At 41.8% G+C, this 20,372-nt stretch overlaps 1 protein-coding gene across 1 annotated transcript in view; it reads left to right on the forward strand.

The window, feature by feature from the left end:
• The window catches only part of chrna1 (cholinergic receptor, nicotinic, alpha 1 (muscle)), a 39,815-nt gene that overhangs the window by 13,744 nt on the left and 5,699 nt on the right, over nucleotides 1-20,372 (forward strand). The window contains exons 2-8 of the mRNA XM_034185353.1: nucleotides 3,644-3,786; nucleotides 3,956-4,000; nucleotides 13,633-13,742; nucleotides 17,690-17,885; nucleotides 17,989-18,226; nucleotides 19,220-19,443; nucleotides 19,525-19,639. Coding sequence (XP_034041244.1) covers nucleotides 3,644-3,786; nucleotides 3,956-4,000; nucleotides 13,633-13,742; nucleotides 17,690-17,885; nucleotides 17,989-18,226; nucleotides 19,220-19,443; nucleotides 19,525-19,639 — 1,071 coding nt within the window. The remainder of the gene's footprint in view (nucleotides 1-3,643; nucleotides 3,787-3,955; nucleotides 4,001-13,632; nucleotides 13,743-17,689; nucleotides 17,886-17,988; nucleotides 18,227-19,219; nucleotides 19,444-19,524; nucleotides 19,640-20,372) is intronic.

The raw sequence follows: 20,372 nt of genomic DNA on the forward strand, positions 1-20,372 counted from the left end.
AAAAGGAATTTCCACAAGCCAAACTAGCCAGAACCTTTTTCAGTCTGGATTTCACCTTTCTGCAAATTTGTCCACTCATCTTGACCTCGTTCCGAGGTCATAGGTGCATTGAAGCATGAAGAACCTTCACTTGTAACTGGGACTACAAGGTCAAGTACCACATCCTGTTAGCAATGCCAATTTGTAACAATGAGATATATCTGTGTGGCTCCCAATGAGATTTGAACAGAATAATTTAATTAATTAATTTAATTTAATTTATTTTATTTTCCTTTATATAGTGCCAAATCACAACAGAGTTGCCTCAAGGCGCTTCACACAGGTAAGGTCTAACCTTACCAACCCCCAGAGCAACAGTGGTAAGGAAAACTCGCTCTGAGGAAGAAACCTCAAGCAGACCAGACTCAAAGGGGTGATCCTCTGCCTGGGCCATGCTACAAACAATTACAGAACAATTCACAGAACAATTCACGGATGAATATATAAGAATTTCTGTTGGTGCACAGGACGAGAGGGTCGCCAACACAAACACAACTCCCATCTCTGGATGGAGCTGCACCTTAAACAGAGAAAAAACAGAATCAGGCATCAGAAAGACAAAAAATACTGTATAAGTTGCCAGCATTAAACAACAAGAAAAACAGAAGAAATACTAAAGTGATTGCCAGCCGCTAGCCCTAAGCTTCACTAAAAGACCCAGAATTTAGGTGAAGTTGAAGCCACGGCCCGCTCCAATTACTAATAACGTGAATTAAAAGAGTAAAAAGCCTAAAACAAAACTGTACCAGTATGCTAGCCATATGAAAGGGAAAATAAGTGCGTCTTAAGTCTGGACTTGAAAGTGTCCACAGAATCTGATTGTTTTATTGATGCAGGGAGACCATTCCACAGAACAGGGGCACGATAAGAGAAAGCTCTGTGACCCGTAGACTTCTTATTCACCCTAGGGACACAAAGTAGTCCTGCACCCATGAGAACGTAAAGCCCGGGTCGGTACGTAAGGTTTAATTAGGTCAGCTAGGTAGGGAGGTGCCAGTCCATGAATAATTTTATAGGTTAGTAGCAGAACCTTAAAATCTGATCTCACTGGGACAGGAAGCCAGTGAAGAGATGCCAAAATGGGTGTAATGTGGTCAAACTTTCTACTTTGTGTCAAAAGTCTGGCTGCAGCATTTTTAACCAATTGGAGAGCCCTAATGCCAGACTGCGGTAAACCAGAAAATAGAACATTGCAGTAGTCCAATCTAGAAGAGATAAACGCATGGATCAGGGTCTCAGCATCAGCTATAGACAGGATGGGACGAATCTTCGCTATATTTCACAGGTGGAAGAAAGCAGTCCTAGTAATATTTCTAATATGGAGGCCAAAGGACAACGAAGGATCAAAAATTACCCCAAGGTTCCTCACTTTGTCAGTGTGATGTATGACACACGAGCCTAGACTGAGTGTTAACTGGTCAAATTGATGCTGATGTCTCACTGGACCAAGAACCATCATTTCAGTCTTTTCAGAGTTTAAAAGTAGGACGTTTCTAGACATCCAACGTCTCACTGCTGCAAGGCAATCTTCTAAGGATTTTATGTGAACGAGATTACCAGAAGTTATCGGCATATATAACTGAGTATCATCTGCATAGCAGTGAATGGTAATCCCAAAACGTCACAATATGTGCCCAAGGGGTGCTATATAAAGGGAGAAAAGCAGGGGGCCTAAGACAGACCCCTGAGGAACCCCAAATTTCATGTCACTAAGGTTAGAGGTAGTGTTACTGTACAAAACGCAGTAAGAACGACTGGTCAAGTATGACGTCAGCCATGCAAGGGCACTCCCAGTAATCCCAAAATGATTTTCCAGCCTATCAAGTAGAATATGATGATCCACTGTATCGAATGCAGCACTGAGATCTAACAGCAGCAGAACCATAGTGGTGTCTGAGTCCACTGTAAGCAGAAGATCATTCACCACTTTAGTGAGAGCCGTCTCTGTGGAATGATATTTTCTAAAAGCAGACTGCAGTGGCTCAAAGAGATTATTCTCAGTAAGACAGTCTATGAGCTGTCGTGACACCACTTTTTCCAGAATTTTAGAGCAAAATGATAGATTTGATATCGGCTGATAGTTTTTCAATACTCTAGGGTCAAGATTAGGTTTCTTAAGTAATGGTTTAATCACTGCAGATTTGAAACGTTTAGGAACAGATCCAGAAGTTAAAGAAAGATTAATAATTTCCAGCACAGTCGGCCCAAGAGTGGGCCACAGGTCCTTAAACAGTTTTGTTGGTATAGGATCAAATAAACAGGTTGTGCTTTTTGTTGATGTTACGAGTTTCGTCAGCATGTCTAGAGAGATACTATCAAATTCTGTAAATCTAGGTAATAGATTAGTAGAAGTAATAGAAACATCAGTAGTGGTGCCCACCTCAATAGCAGGGTGTAGTGGCTGGCTTAAGGCATGCTGGGATATGTTGAACCTAATGTCATCTATTTTCTTCTCAAAGTAATCTAGGAAATCTTGTGCTGTAAAAGGAGAGCGAGCTACAGGTGGTTGTCCATGAATAAGTGTTGCCACTGTGTCGAACAAGAACTTGCTTGTTTTTGTTGATCAAATCAGAGTAATAGGTCTGCTTTGTAGCCAATAATGCATGCTTATAGTCTAAGACAGCATCAAGCCACGCAAGGTGGAATACTTCTAATTTTGAATGATGCCATTTCCCTTCTAGACCTCTTGCTTTATGCTTGAGGTCACGCAGGTAATCATTGAACCAAGGTGACTGCGATTTGGGGGAGAGCGGTTTCAACACAGGTGGTGCAATCATGTCGAGTGTCGTTTTGAGCATTGAGTTTAAACTATCCACAAGTCTGTCTATTGACTGGGTATTTGTCAAAAGTGAGGCTAAGACATCAGGCAGTCTAGCTTCTAGTTCAGTCTTAGTTGAGGACTCCTCACTCAGAAGGCCAATGCTCTAGCAGGTCAGCCAAGGGGATACTCCCACTAGCTAAGCTATTAGGAACATGTTTCCTTCAAGATTTCACCTTGCTACACTTAGGCAAGAGGTTTCTGGTAAATTCTCGTGGCTTTGTGAAAATCTGAACCTTGATTCCAATGGCCCTGATCTTCACCTGAATGTTTGACCTGTGATTGAACTTATATGCTCCTGTTGCTTCCTGTCTTATTGCATAGTTCAAGATTTGAAGGCTAACCTGTAACCTAAGGTGACAACTCAATGTCTTTGGTACTAGGTCTCTCTGGAAAAACCTTAAGTACTGCTGGATGAAATGTGTCAAACTGGTTACTTAAAGACACCCATCGTGAGAGAATGGCCACTACGACATTATGGCCATGTAGTTCATTTCTCTGTACATGATCCAGCACACATGCCTTGGAATTAAGGACCCTAGCCATTGGGAAAGGCCAAGTATCACCTAGTTTCAACAGATGGATGGCTGCTTTAGGAAGGCGGCAATGAACCAATTGTGTGCCAACCAGGACCAAGGGTAGTTCCATAGTATGGTGGACACAGTGACACGTGGCACCAGTGCATGCTCCTTGACTGAACTAAGTTCCCAGACCTGACAGGATGCTGGATTGAATGTAATTGTACAAAATAACTGAACTAACGCTGCATAATATTTGTGTTGCCAGGTCCTGTGTTCTGTTCAGAGGCTGAGACTCGTCTGATGAAGACACTATTTACTGGCTACAACAAGGTTGTGCGTCCAGTCAATCACTTCAATGAGGCCGTAGTCATCACTGTGGGCCTGCAGCTAATCCAGCTCATCAGTGTGGTACGTGACGGTGTGTTGGAGGTGAAGATTGTCCTTTGAGTGATGATAATAGTTGTGGAATCCTTTTTTATTAATCAACTAATCCTTTGAGGGTGCTGCATAAATACGTAAAATGTAGTTTGATCAACGTACTGCTGCTCATCTCTGACTTTGTTGTGTCATTTGTCAGGATGAAGTGAACCAGATTGTGACCAGTAATGTCCGTCTCAGACAGGTGGGTATAACTAACCGGTGACTTCACTCCATTAGCAAGCTAAATCAATATTTATAACCAGAGTGCCAAGCATAACTAAACATTAGCTTAACTGCTAAGCAATGCTAAGTAATTAGTTAGCCTGTGTTAGGTTTGTTAGCTTAGGCAAATAATACTTTTATCCATAGAGATTAATAATGACTAGACAGGACATGGAGTTCATTCCTGCAATATTTTCTTCAGCCATCTTGGTAGAGGGTTTGTGACCCACCGTTGTACTGACAGCAAGACCAAGATCCACAACGCAAGTCAGTAACTGTCACATCCAACTTTTGCATAAAATCCACCATCTGGTGGCTGTGGCAAATACTTCAAATATCTGATGGAGTTTGACAATGATCAATCAATCAATTTCAATCAATTTTTTCATATAGCGCCAAATCACAACAAACAGTTGTCCCAAGGCGCTTTATATTGTAAGGCAAGGCCATACAATAATTATGTAAAACCCTAACGGTCAAAACGACCCCCTGTGAGCAAGCACTTGGCTACAGTGGGAAGGAAAAACTCCCTTTTAACAGGAAGAAACCTCCAGCAGAACCAGGCTCAGGGAGGGGCAGTCTTCTGCTGGGACTGGTTGGGGCTGAGGGAGAGAACCAGGAAAAAGACATGCTGTGGAGGGGAGCAGAGATCGATCACTAATGATTAAATGCAGAGTGGTGCATACAGAGCAAAAAGAGAAAGAAACAGTGCATCATGGGAACCCCCCAGCAGTCTACGTCTATAGCAGCATAACTAAGGGATGGTTCAGGGTCACCTGATCCAGCCCTAACTATAAGCTTTAGCAAAAAGGAAAGTTTTAAGCCTAATCTTAAAAGTAGAGAGGGTGTCTGTCTCCCTGATCTGAATTGGGAGCTGGTTCCACAGGAGAGGAGCCTGAAAGCTGAAGGCTCTGCCTCCCATTCTACTCTTACAAACCCTAGGAACTACAAGTAAGCCTGCAGTCTGAGAGCGAAGCGCTCTATTGGGGTGATATGGTACTACGAGGTCCCTAAGATAAGATGGGACCTGATTATTCAAAACCTTATAAGTAAGAAGAAGAATTTTAAATTCTATTCTAGAATTAACAGGAAGCCAATGAAGAGAGGCCAATATGGGTGAGATATGCTCTCTCCTTCTAGTCCCCGTCAGTACTCTAGCTGCAGCATTTTGAATTAACTGAAGGCTTTTTAGGGAACTTTTAGGCCAACCTGATAATAATGAATTACAATAGTCCAGCCTAGAGGAAATAAATGCATGAATTAGTTTTTCAGCATCACTCTGAGACAAGACCTTTCTAATTTTAGAGATATTGCGCAAATGCAAAAAAGCAGTCCTACATATTTGTTTAATATGCACATTGAATGACATATCCTGATCAAAAATGACTCCAAGATTTCTCACAGTATTACTAGAGGTCAGGGTAATGCCATCCAGAGTAAGGATCTGGTTAGACACCATGTTTCTAAGATTTGTGGGGCCAAGTACAATAACTTCAGTTTTATCTGAGTTTAAAAGCAGGAAATTAGAGGTCATCCAGGTCTTTATGTCTGTAAGACAATCCTGCAGTTTAGCTAATTGGTGTGTGTCCTCTGGCTTCATGGATAGATAAAGCTGGGTATCATCTGCATAACAATGAAAATTTAAGCAATACCGTCTAATAATACTGCCTAAGGGAAGCATGTATAAAGTGAATAAAATTGGTCCTAGCACAGAACCTTGTGGAACTCCATAATTAACTTTAGTCTGTGAAGAAGATTCCCCATTTACATGAACAAATTGTAATCTATTAGACAAATATGATTCAAACCACCGCAGCGCAGTGCCTTTAATACCTATGGCATGCTCTAATCTCTGTAATAAAATTTTATGGTCAACAGTATCAAAAGCAGCACTGAGGTCTAACAGAACAAGCACAGAGATGAGTCCACTGTCCGAGGCCATAAGAAGATCATTTGTAACCTTCACTAATGCTGTTTCTGTACTATGATGAATTCTAAAACCTGACTGAAACTCTTCAAATAGACCATTCCTCTGCAGATGATCAGTTAGCTGTTTTACAACTACCCTTTCAAGAATTTTTGAGAGAAAAGGAAGGTTGGAGATTGGCCTATAATTAGCTAAGATAGCTGGGTCAAGTGATGGCTTTTTAAGTAATGGTTTAATTACTGCCACCTTAAAAGCCTGTGGTACATAGCCAACTAACAAAGATAGATTGATCATATTTAAGATCGAAGCATTAAATAATGGTAGGGCTTCCTTGAGCAGCCTGGTAGGAATGGGGTCTAATAAACATGTTGATGGTTTGGATGAAGTAACTAATGAAAATAACTCAGACAGAACAATCGGAGAGAAAGAGTCTAACCAAATACCGGCATCACTGAAAGCAGCCAAAGATAACGATACGTCTTTGGGATGGTTATGAGTAATTTTTTCTCTAATAGTTAAAATTTTGTTAGCAAAGAAAGTCATGAAGTCATTACTAGTTAAAGTTAATGGAATACTGAGCTCAATAGAGCTCTGACTCTTTGTCAGCCTGGCTACAGTGCTGAAAAGAAACCTGGAGTTGTTCTTATTTTCTTCAATTAGTGATGAGTAGAAAGATGTCCTAGCTTTACGGAGGGCTTTTTTATAGAGCAACAGACTCTTTTTCCAGGCTAAGTGAAGATCTTCTAAATTAGTGAGACGCCATTTCCTCTCCAACTTACGGGTTATCTGCTTTAAGCTACGGGTTTGTGAGTTATACCACGGAGTCAGGCACTTCTGATTTAAAGCTCTCTTTTTTAGAGGAGCTACAGCATCCAAAGTTGTCTTCAATGAGGATGTAAAACTATTGATGAGATACTCTATCTCCCTTACAGAGTTTAGGTAGCTACTCTGCACTGTGTTGGTATATGGCATTAGAGAACATAAAGAAGGAATCATATCCTTAAACCTAGTTACAGCGCTTTCTGAAAGACTTCTAGTGTAATGAAACTTATTCCCCACTGCTGGGTAGTCCATCAGAGTAAATGTAAATGTTATTAAGAAATGATCAGACAGAAGGGAGTTTTCAGGGAATACTGTTAAGTCTTCTATTTCCATACCATAAGTCAGAACAAGATCTAAGATATGATTAAAGTGGTGGGTGGACTCATTTACTTTTTGAGCAAAGCCAATAGAGTCTAATAATAGATTAAATGCAGTGTTGAGGCTGTCATTCTCAGCATCTGTGTGGATGTTAAAATCGCCCACTATAATTATCTTATCTGAGCTAAGCACTAAGTCAGACAAAAGGTCTGAAAATTCACAGAGAAACTCACAGTAACGACCAGGTGGACGATAGACAATAACAAATAAAACTGGTTTTTGGGACTTCCAATTTGGATGGACAAGACTAAGAGTCAAGCTTTCAAATGAATTAAAGCTCTGTCTGGGTTTTTGATTAATTAATAAGCTGGAATGGAAGATTGCTGCTAATCCTCCGCCCCGGCCCGTGCTACGAGCATTCTGACAGTTAGTGTGACTCGGGGGTGTTGACTCATTTAAACTAACATATTCATCCTGCTGTAACCAGGTTTCTGTAAGGCAGAATAAATCAATATGTTGATCAATTATTATATCATTTACCAACAGGGACTTAGAAGAGAGAGACCTAATGTTTAATAGACCACATTTAACTGTTTTAGTCTGTGGTGCAGTTGAAGGTGCTATATTATTTTTTATTTTGAATTTTTATGCTTAAATAGATTTTTGCTGGTTATTGGTAGTCTGGGAGCAGGCACCGTCTCTACGGGGATGGGGTAATGAGGGGATGGCAGGGGGAGAGAAGCTGCAGAGAGGTGTGTAAGACTACAACTCTGCTTCCTGGTCCCAACCCTGGATAGTCACGGTTTGGAGGATTTAAGAAAATTGGCCAGATTTCTAGAAATGAGAGCTGCTCCATCCAAAGTGGGATGGATGCCGTCTCTCCTAACAAGACCAGGTTTTCCCCAGAAGCTTTGCCAATTATCTATGAAGCCCACCTCATTTTTTGGACACCACTCAGACAGCCAGCAATTCAAGGAGAACATGCGGCTAAACATGTCACTCCCGGTCTGATTGGGGAGGGGCCCAGAGAAAACTACAGACTCCGACATTGTTTTTGCAAAGTTACACACCGATTTAATGTTAATTTTAGTGACCTCCGATTGGCGTAACCGGGTGTCATTACTGCCGACGTGAATTACAATCTTATCAAATTTACGCTTAGCCTTAGCCAGCAGTTTCAAATTTCCTTCAATGTCGCCTGCTCTGGCCCCCGGAAGACAATTGACTATGGTTGCTGGTGTCGCTAACTTCACATTTCTCAAAACAGAGTCGCCAATAACCAGAGTTTGATCCTCGGCGGGTGTGTCGTCGAGTGGGGAAAAACGGTTAGAGATGTGAACGGGTTGGCGGTGTACACAGGGCTTCTGTTTAGGGCTATGCTTCCTCCTCACAGTCACCCAGTCAGCCTGCTTTCCCGGCTGCTCGGGATCTGCCAGGGGGGAACTAACGGCGGCTAAGCTACCTTGGTCCGCACCGACTACAGGGGCCTGGCTAGCTGTAGAATTTTCCACGGTGCGGAGCCGAGTCTCCAATTCGCCCAGCCTGGCCTCCAAAGCTACGAATAAGCTACACTTATTACAAGTACCGTTACTGCTAAAGGAGGCCGAGGAATAACTAAACATTTCACACCCAGAGCAGAAAAGTGCGGGAGAGACAGGAGAAGCCGCCATGCTAAATCGGCTAAGAGCTAGTAGCTACGCTAAGCTAGCGGATTCCTAAAAACACGCAAAGTGAATAATGTGTAAATAATTTAGAGGTGATTCAGCAGAAGGAGTGCTTTAGTTAAGGCACGTAAAGATTACACTGGGAAACAAATCGTAATCTAGATAACTAGATCAATCTAACTGCCTACATGATACAGATAAAAGGTTTTAAAAAGTTAAAACAGAACTCACACCAGGTTAACTGAACACCAACTGCTGTTCATCTAAAAGGAAAGTTGTTTTGTTTTGTTTTTTAAACCTAAAATTCTGTTCTAGGGACACATAAAAATATCTATTAAAAATCTATAAATCTATCTATAAATATATATAAGAACAGCGAACATGTTACTTTATTTACACTGTGTGACATCATTTGAACCCTTTCCCAAGATGGTGGCCAAGCTACTGTTATTGGCTGCTTCAGTAAATGACGATGTCCCCACGAGGCATTAGTCACCTTAATGGTTTTATCTCGTAAACTGTAACTTCAGGAAAACATTAGCAACTAGCTAACGTTAGCATTCATCCACAGACACTTGAAGCAATTTGATTCAGAACATCATTACTATAGAACATAAAGTGTATTAAACAAACTACAGAGTGACTTACTTACATTTAACCTACTACAGTATCCATTTGGTTTTGGCCACATATTCAAGACCGAGAAAGACAAGAGACAAGACCAGAGACTTAAATGAGGTGTCGCAGTGAGTGAGACACAGTGTTGCCAATAAATAAATAAATAAAAATTCACCATAAGTCATTGCCAGCTAATTGAAATGTTACTAAAAGTCACTAGAATACATGATGTCTAATTTGCATATGGCAGGAAACTGAATAGTGTTCTGTTCTCTCAAAGGTTAAATTATTTTTGTTTGGGTGTTGGTGTTGTTTGTTTTTATACATTTATTTCTTTATCTGGTGGCATGAGGTGATGAAAACAGAACTCAGCCACATGTGGTGTGGCTGAATTTCGAATTTCCATACCAGATCGGTTGAAACCCGGGTTAACAATGACTGCCACCGGTGCCATTGCCCAACAGGGTGCTGGTGGAAACTGGGTTACCGCTGAGTGAAAAAGAAGAGGAGGATAATTTGTCCAGAGACGGTGAGAGCAGAGAAAAACTGGAAGGCTGGAAGTGAGAGTCAGAACGTTCGATGTTGACAGTATAAGTGGTAAAGGGAGAGAACTAGCTGATATGATGGAGAGGAGAAAGGCAGACTTACTGTGTGTGTAAGAGACAACGTGTAAGGGAAGTAAGAGCAGGAGCATAGGCGGTGGGTTCAGTGTTGTATCATGGTGAAGATAGGAAGAGAAATGCTGTTGGGGTCATTTTAAAGCAAGAGTACATTAAGAGTGCGTTGGAGGTTAAGCGAGTGTCTGACAGGGTGATGAGTGTGAAGCTGGAAATTGAAGGGTGATGATCAATATCATCAGTGCATATGCCACACAGGTAGGTTGCAAGATGAAAGAGAAAGACAATTTCTAGAGTGAGTTAGATGAGGTGGTGGAGAGTGGTGATTGGAACAGACTTCAGTGGGCATGTTGGCGAAGGGAACAGAGGTGATGAGGAAGTAATGGGTAGATATGGTGTCAAGGACAGGAATGTGGAAGGGCAGATGGCAGTTGATTTACCAAAAAGATGGAAATGGCTGTGGTGAATACCTGCTTTAAGAAAAGGGGGAGCACAGGGCAACATATAAGAGTGTAGGAAGGTGCACACAGGTGGACTACATTCTGTGGAGGATATGCAAGTTAAAAGAAATTAGAGACTGTTAGGTTGTGGCAGGAGAGAGTGTAGTTAGACAACACAGGATGGTAGTTTGTAGGATGACTTTAGAGGTAAAGAAGAAGAGGAGAGCTCAAGAAAGGATCAGATGGTGGAAGCTGAAGGAGGAAACACTGTTGTGTGAAATTCAGTGAGCAGATGAGAGAGGCACTAGAAGGGAAGCAATTTTGGACAACTGGAAAAGTACTGCAGATGCGGTGAGGGAGACAACTAGGAAGGCACTGGATGTCACACCAGTGAGGAGTGGAAGCGAAGTGTGCTGGTTCCCATTTTTAAGAACAGGGGTGATGTACAGCGCTGCAGTAACTACAGAGGCATAAAGTCAATCAGCCACAGCATGAAGTTATGGGAAAGAGTAATAGAAGTTAGGCTTTGAAAACTAGTGAAGATCTGTGAGCAGCAATATGGTTTCATGCTGAGAAAGAGCACTACAGATGCAATGTTTGCTCTGGGAATACTGATGAAGTATAGAGAAGGCCAGAAGGAGTTACATTTGTGGATTTAGAGAAAGCTTATGACAGGGTGCCAAGAGAAGAGTTGCGGTATTGTATGAGGAAATTTGCAGTGGCAGAGAAGTATGTGAGGGTAGTGCAGGATATCTACAAGGATAGTGTGACAGCGGTGAGATGCACAGTAGGAATCACAGACTCATTCAAGGTGGATATGGGATTACACCAAGGATCAGCTCTGAGTCCTTTCTTGTTCGTAATGGTGATGGACAGGTTGACGGATGATTTCAGACAGGAGTCTCCATGGACTATGATGTTTGCAGATGACACTGATCTGTAGTGAGAGTAGAGAGCAGGTTGAGTGTAGCCTGGAAATGTGGAGATATGCTCTGGAGAGCAGGGGAATGAAAGTTAGTATAATTAAAACTGAGTACATGTGTGAATGAGAGACAGAGCCCAGTGGAATACTGAAATTACAATGAGTAGAAGTGGGGAAAGTAGATTAGTTTAAATACTTGGGGTCAACTGTCCAAAGTAATGGAGAGTGTGGTAGAGAGGTGAAGAAGGGAGTGCAGGCAAGTTGGAAAAAGGTGGCAGGAGTGATTTGTGATGGAAGAATAGTTGCAAGAGTGAAGGTAGAAAGTTTACAAGACAGTAGTTGTTGTGTGTTGGGGGGGTGTGGCTGGACATTTTGGTGTTCTTTTCTTTTCTTTGCTCTCCAGGTGGTATGAGAACTGATTTGTCTGTGGAGAAGGTGCTGGCAGAAGAGTCCTTCACCCTCATCAACGTTATGTGCAGCACCTGTGGATGGTGCTCACATGCAACCTTAAAGACTTTCAGCTGAAGCAGATAATTAGATGGCGTTCTGCATTTAAGCCATGTGTGATTCAAGCAGAATTGCCGGGAACTCGACCTTGTGATGTTCGTTTGTGAGACGCTGAGGACCGCGCCTGGGTTTGACACATCGTGACTGTGAAGCAGGAAGGGTGAGGGACACATGCTGTCAGCACACATCAGAGGTGATTAATTGTTTGACTACTTGTTGATAGTAACTTGGTATTTTGTTACGCAGTATATTTGAATTGTGATGAGAATTGTGCAGCTCGCTTCTCACTGCTGTGGCGTGCAGACAACTGATCCTCCACCTGTTGTGAGAAGCTGCTCATTTACATAAAGCTTAAATACAGACCTGAATGTGTTGCTGATAGTGTGTGCCTTTTGAAGGATATTGCTTGTAACTGCTTACCTCACCTCTTCTATCCTTCGCAGAGAGTCGGTTTGTCGTGTCCACCTGGGGGGTGTTTGGCGGTAAAAGTGAGTCCAGAAGCACCGGGCTCGATCCTTTCAGGCGCTGGAGAGCGTGCCAGCCTTCACTCCACCAGACTGACGCATCTTTTGTTCATTCACTTTGTTATGCACTAGAGGGTGGAAAGAATAAATTGTTTTGTTATTGGAACCGCTTTCTGGTTATTTTAGCGCTGGGTTCCGTCAGACGCAGGTCCGCTCCTCAACCCGCGTCGACACATAACAGTAGTGAGAAAATCTGTGCTGTATGGTGTAGAGATGGTGGCATTAACAAAAAGACAGGAGGCAAAGCTGGAGGTGGCAAAACTGAAGATGTGATTCTCTTTGGAAGTGATGAGGATGGACAGGATTAGGAATGAACATATCAGAAGAACAGTCAGGTGAGACGGTTTGGAGACAAAGTCAGAGAGTCGAGATTGAGATGGTTTGGACATGTGGAGAGGAGGGACCCAGGGTATATAGGGAGAAGGATGCTGACGATGGAGCCACCAGGCAAGAGTAGAAGAGGGCGGACAAAGAGGAAGCTTATGGACTTGCTGAGGGAGGACATGCAGGTGGTTGGTGTGACAGAGGAAGATACAGAGGACAGGGTGAGATGGAAACATTTGATCTGCTGTAGCGACCCCTAACGGGAACAGCCGAAAGAAGTAGAGGGGGATGACAAAAACAGGTGGGGACTATGTAGGAGTAATTTACATATTTGAGTTTGTAATTTTATTATATTAATGTAATATTTACAAACTGACCAGTTTGTGTGAAAGTCACCAGATTGATCTTGCTCCGCTAAACTGGATTTTTAGTCACTAAGTAAAAAGTGAAAAAGTCACTAAATCTAGCGACAGAGTCAATAATTGGCAACACTGGTCAGACAGGCAGAAAAGAGTTCAGTCCAGGTTCAGATATGTTATGATCCACTTTGGGGGTGTCTGAAACAGTTTTACAAACTTCTTCAAGGTATGAATATGGGAAATACTCTTTACAATTACAGGTAGGAAGGACATATAACCCCCTTCCCCAAACTCTTGATTTAACCTGCTTTGGGTGGCTTTGATTCTTTATTTTGAGGTGACACACCCCCACCCCCTTCCCAGTACCCCCTGAAATTCAAATCATATTTGATATTTGTAACACAAGGGTTGCTGTAGCTGGCAAAGTTCATCTCTTGCTGTTTTGGATTTTTATTTGTTCTGCTGCCATACATTTGTATAATAAACTATTAATAACAGTCACTGTGACTAAAACAGATAATTGGTAACAACAACAAAAAATTGATTAACGTTTCTCCATTATCACTTCAGCAATGGGTAGATGTGAACTTAAAATGGAATCCTGATGATTACGGAGGAATCAAGAAGATCCGAGTCCCTTCAGCTGACATATGGAAACCTGACCTGGTTCTATACAACAAGTAAACGTCCACAAACACAGTGCTGACTTGTTTAGTCCATCTTCATTTCATTCATTCATTCATTCTCTTAGAGACCATTCACACTATGACGTGAAGTGGGTAACGCTTCCTGACATAAAAGATTCTCAAAAATCTCTGTGAAATGCTGGAGAAGACTCACTTCAAGGGTCCAAAGTTCCTGTTTTTAATGCAGGTCAACGTAACTCAGTGGAGGGAGTTGTTGTATTAGTGGGCCCCGATGTTTGCCAATGGTCTACCCACTTACTATAGGACATAGTTCAACTTTCACTGTTGGAGGTTGGGTGCTTTGGTAGTGCACTGCGCGGAGCAGTAGTGTAGCTTGTCAGACCTGATGGTCGGCTCAACATTTGTGATGTCAGGTGATATCACCTACATAAAGTCTACATAACTCTTTGATTTCGTCACTTGCTAGTGGTGCGTCATCGAGACAGGTTCTAGATTTTCTTTCACATATTTCTTCATGCCGAAAAGATCCAGAGGAGGTGGTGCATCCAATCAAGTCTCTAACGTCGGCCAGTGTAGGAGAATGAAGCTGTAACAGCATACTAGACGAGGTGACGTAGTGGTAGAGTAGCTCAACTCTTGATGGCATTTTAGCATGAACGTTGAGGTTTTAAGCATGTTGAAAAGCGTTGTCCAACTGATGTCAACTTAGCTTCTGCACAGTCTGGCCGGCCTTGATGCTGGCCGACGTTAATCCATTATTCGCTGTCTGTTGGTAAACATTGGGCTAACTGTCAGAGTGTGAATGCACCATTATCCTGGCAGTAGACCAAGCAGCTCAATCCCACGCTTCACTATCCTCAGCAAAGCCCATCTTTATTTCAGTTAAAGACAAATATACCATCAACAATTTATTGCAAGTAGTTTTACAATCAAATTTAACAAATATCTGTGCTGTTTGAGGGAGTTAACATCTTGGAATCTCTCTTAAAGAATATGTGCAGCATCGAGGATTCTGCAGAGTGGGTTAAAGTGTGGTTGACACCAAAAAATGTGCACAAATAATCACTAAAAATGATGAAATGTTGATATTTTTAAAAATCCTGAACAATAAAAGTCGATGAAAAGTGCTCAGGTGAAGGATAAACTACAGCTGTCTGAAGCCTGCGCTCTATTTCAGGCCTCAGCCATATTGTTGAACAGCACCTGTTGATTCAGGCCAAAATCAACTGTAAACATGGCAGAGCTCGTGCTGTTTTCTGATGATTTTTTTCTAGTGTGGAGCTTTTTTTCTAAAGTCCAGTCTGAAGGTGTTTTTGAAGAAGCTGTGGAGGACACATCCTTATGGTTTTGAACTTTATTTAGACCACAGTGAGGGAGAAGAAACCTTGGAGGAAAACCTTCAGTCTGACAACATTGACAATATTAGCAGAGTTTAGAACACAGAATGGTTATTATAAAATAAAATAAATAAATAAATAATGCAGGCTATTTTGTCATACAGGTGGAGATGATAAACTTTGTTTTGCCAGCTCTTTGGTCTTAATCAATACTTTTACTATCTGTGACATCAGACAAAAGTGATGAGGAAGTGTGGATTTTTATTTATGATTTTTTTTTTCTTAGAAACAGATACATACATTTCAAATCTAAAAAATATCATGAGGGACTGAAAATATCAGCTTTTTAAAATAAATATTGTTTCCTTTTTGAATACAGTTAGTGTACTATATGTTAGTAGCATAACACGTTATTACGAAATGTTAAAACCGTTCACATAAGGAGAAAATAATAATAATATAGTCTTACCTGTCCATTTCAGTGAGATCATCTTTAGTCTGATGAAAACATCTGAAAATAATTTAATTTGTTGTCCTGGCTGAAGAAAAGTCCATGATGGGTTGAGTCTCTGCTGTACAATCCGTGTGTGGCACGGTCAACTACAGGTGTAATCCATTAATTGCATCTGTGGCTGATGGATCGAGTCTCTGCTGCAAATTAAGAGACTCCCAGTCCCTCATCTGCTCAAAATGTCTCAGTCTGCACACGACAAAATTATCCCATGATCCACAAAACAATAAAATAATGTGTAAATACTCAGTATTCCTTCCATGTCAAGTGGAGAAGCTACAGACACCGTGTATGCACGCTCGTGAACCTAGGTGTTCCACCTATTAATCAAAAGGATTCTGCCGGCGAGAATTAACCGTTCTGATACTGAAAACACCGTGCAGCTCTGACCCAAACAACTCTGTGGAAACAGAGCTGTCAGTAGCCTGTAAAAATCCATAAATTAAATCAGAAATTAATGGGACTAATAAGATAATGGATCCAGTGCTGATATCACTTTCTCCTTCTTCTCCAATGTCAGGACATGGGAGGAACTTCCTGGTTTTTAGTGGTGCGCAGTTCAAAATCCGAATATTTATCTCTTCAGTAACTACGCACCAGGAAAGGATGAATTTCGAACTATTGTTTATTTTTAGTTTTAAATGCTCAACGTTACATATTTTGTCACCTACACTTTAAACTCAGGTATGAACATGTTGCAAGCAACCATGCTACCACAGAATTATATACAGTAAAAACTGAAAGCAGTATCACTAAAACATCAAATGATTCAGAAATGTATCACCTCTCATTTGCACTCACTCATCCCTCATCTTCAACCGCTTATCTAGGATGCGGTCGCAGGGGCAACAGCTCTAGCAGGGGACCCCAGACTTCCCTTTCCTGGGCCACATTGACCACATCTGACTGGTGGATCCCCAGGTGTTCCCAGGCCAGTGTGGAGATAGAATCTCTCCACCTAGTCCTGGGTCTTAGGCACCCAGGGGGCATCCTTACCAGATGCCCGAACCACCTCAGCTGGCTCCTTTCAATGCAAAGGAGCAGCAGCCGATGATGACCGAGGTTCTCACCTTATCTCTAATGGAGACCCCAGCTACCCTCCTAAGGAAGCCCATTTCGGCCGCTTGTACCCGCGATCTAATTCTTTCATTTATGACCCAACCTTCATGACCATAGGTGACAGTAGGAACAAAGATTGACCAGTAGATCGAGAGCTTCAGCTCACTTTTCGTCTCAACAGTACGGTAGAGCGAATGCAACGCCGCCCCTGCCGCACTGATTCTCCCGCCACTTTCACACTCCATTGTCCCCTCACTTGTGGACAATACCCAGAGGTACTTGAACTCTTTCACTTGGGGCAAGACCACATTCCCTACTTGGAGTAGGCAATCCATCAGTTTCCTGCTGAGAACCATGGCCTCAGATTTAGAGGTGCTGATCCTCATCCCAGCCGCTTCACACTCGGCTGCGAACTGATCCAGTGAGTGTTGGAGGTCACAGGCTGATGAAGCAAACAGGACCACATCATCTCTAAAAAGCAGTGATGAGACCCTGAGCCCATCAAACTTGCTAGCATGGATGGTTCCCTGTTTTCAGCTCCTGAGATGCCTCACTGTCCGCCAGAGGCACCTTGGTGCTGACTGAAAGTCCTTCTCCATAGTTGCTCTGAACTCCTCCCACACCCGCTGCTTTGCCTCCCCCACAGCAGAGGCTGCCACCCTTCAGGCCTGTCAATACCTTGCAACTGCCTCCAGAGTCCTCCAAGTCCTCCAGAGTCCGGAGATGAGTGAGTGAGTAGAGTGTTTATTCTCATAAACAATCATAAACAAGGCAATGCAACAGACTGGTGTCCTGTCGAGGGTGTACCATGCCTCACGCCCTATGACTTCTAGGATAGGCTCCAGACCCCCGTGACCCTTATTGGAGTAAGCGGGTACAGAAAATGAATGGATGGATGGACAATCATAAACCAATACTTAGAAGGATATTTGAAATACAAGCTGCAGAGTAGAAAACAAGTCCAGTAAGTCAATATAACACATCTAGTCAGTATTTGGACGGTGATTCGTGTTTCGATTTTGTCTTATGACATCTCTCTTTTTTTGGCCATGGGTTTCTTTTCACTTGCACAGCGCTGATGGTGACTTTGCCATCATCCACGAGACCAAAGTTCTGCTGGAGTACAATGGGAAGATAACATGGAACCCTCCAGCTATTTTTAAGAGTTACTGTGAGATCATTGTCCTCCATTTCCCATTCGACCTGCAGAACTGTAGCATGAAACTGGGAACCTGGACATACGACGGACTGTTGGTGGTCATCAACCCAGTAAGAGTTAGAATTAAAATTTCAGAATTCTTTTGGAGTTCGTTAATGAATGAAGTTTGTCCCAGTGTGGGTTCTGTTTGGAAAACACTTTCTCTCCTCTCAGGACAGCGATCGTCCAGATATCAGTAACTTCATGGAATCGGGTGAATGGGTGCTGAAGGACTACAGGAGCTGGAAGCATTGGGTTTTTTACACCTGCTGTCTCGACACACCATACCTGGACATCACTTACCACTTCCTGATGCTGAGATTGCCTCTTTATTTTATCGTCAATGTCATCATTCCCTGCATGCTCTTCTCTTTTCTCACTGGACTTGTCTTCTACCTGCCCACTGACTCTGGTATGGAAACATGGGTGGTATCTAAAATTAACATATCATATAACCATTATATTGGCCTACTTTTTAATGGTCAAATTGAAAAAAATTCAAGTCCAGTGATTCAAAATGTAAAACATCGTAAAAATGGGAAATCCCATGTTTTTCACAATCTGCTGAAATGGGACATCAATAGGGTATCTGCCATAGAGAACTAATAGGAGACGTACACATAACTGGTGCTCATGGTGTTTGCGTGTGCTAAAAATAAATGGTGTGCTGCAGAAAACACAGATTGAAGCACTTTTCCTACAATCTGTTATCATTGCTTTCATCCTGAGAAGCCTTTCCTTCCAAATTCTGCTGCACCAGTTATGTGCACAACTGCCAATAGGTCTTTTCCACCAATGTGGAACAGATTATAACCTGTGCAATTCATTTATTTGAATATTGGTATTATCAACTAAACTGGTCCATTCTTCCAGCACTTTGGAGCAGCACTGAAGAACCAGTTAGTTTTTGGTTTGAAAGGTAAACCAACTTTTCAGTTTAAGAACCATTTTAGTTTGGGTCAAAACACTCCAACTGGTTCACATTTTAGTGCATGAACAAGAACAGGGCCTGTTACCTGTTGGTGGAAATGGCCAACAATGAACATTTCAGAACCTTGAATTTGGATAATTATGTTGTTGCATTTTATGATCAGTTTCTTACTTGCTGGAGATATTAAATTTCTATAGGAACGATTAATAAGCCTGTCTTAGGGGTGAACAACCTAGCTGGTACTAACTTTTAAGACGGGTGCTGATTTGATGAAAACCAATAAATTAATGCAGAAAAATGCATCCAATTGGCCATATTTGTTCATGTTTTGTACCACTCGAGTGCTGATGGTTATTAAGTAGGCAGCTATTTTAATGTTATTTTGAGCGTCTAAAGTGTGTTACGCATGTGTCATAAACATGGAAAAAAAAAATCCAACTTGGGCAAAAATGAGAATGTTTCCAAATTTCTCAGGTGAAAAGATGACCCTCTCCATCTCGGTCCTGCTGTCTCTGACCGTCTTCTTGCTGGTCATTGTGGAGCTGATTCCGTCCACCTCCAGTGCTGTGCCTCTCATTGGGAAATACATGCTCTTCACCATGGTGTTCGTCATCGCCTCCATCATCATCACAGTCATTGTCATTAACACGCATCACCGCTCGCCCAGCACACACACCATGCCCGCCTGGATCCGAAAGGTCTCCCTTTTATTTCTTCTTACCTACAATGACCAGAAATGTGTCATGCCAGCTTAAAGCCAATGACTCTATCTCACTCAGGTCTTCATTGAAACCATTCCCAACATGATGTTCTTCTCCACAATGAAACGTCCCAGTCAGGAGATCCAACAGAAGAGATTGTTCCCAACAGACATGGACATCTCTGACATTTCAGGCAAGAATACATCTAAATGACACACTGCTCAAACACTATAGGAATGGTTGAGTAATGCAAAGTACATAAGGAATGAGGAGAAATGGGCAGTTTCTGCTTCCCTCCATACCTTTTCTTTCAAGGCCCAATCAATGCCTACAATCTAGTGACGCTCAGATATAGCATAGAATTTTGTCTCCACAAATGCATAGAAAAATGCCAAAGAAAATACACCAAAAAAAACAAGCTGCTGCAGAAAAACATGGTCTGACATGAAGTTTCAGAGCAACCGAACCAGTAAGGTATAAAACAAGCAAATTTCTTCTATTGGACAACTTTCCAAATGATCCACAAAAATGAAGTCCTACACAGTCCAGTGGTTCCAGCAGTTATCCCCAGAATCTGCAGCATGAAGCAAATGTACAATATAAAGGGAGCAATACAATCTTAAGTGTGTAATATACATGGCAAATGATATCATTCATAGCAAAATGTTAACCATTTTAAACTTTATTTTTATAGTATTCTCTACTTTTTATGAAATGTATCCTTGAGTGAATGTTTGAGCATTTTGTATTATGCACAAGTGGAGCAGCGCGCCGAATTTCATTGTATGCTGGGTCTGCAAATGACAATAAAGCTAAATCAATCAATCTATCTATCTATCTATCTATCTATCTATCTATCTATCTATCTATCTATCTATCTATCTATCTATCTATCTATCTATCTATCTATCTATCTATCTATCTAT

The sequence above is a fragment of the Thalassophryne amazonica genome, chromosome 13 (assembly GCF_902500255.1).
Source record: "Thalassophryne amazonica chromosome 13, fThaAma1.1, whole genome shotgun sequence".
Classification (NCBI taxonomy): Eukaryota; Metazoa; Chordata; class Actinopteri; order Batrachoidiformes; family Batrachoididae; genus Thalassophryne; species Thalassophryne amazonica.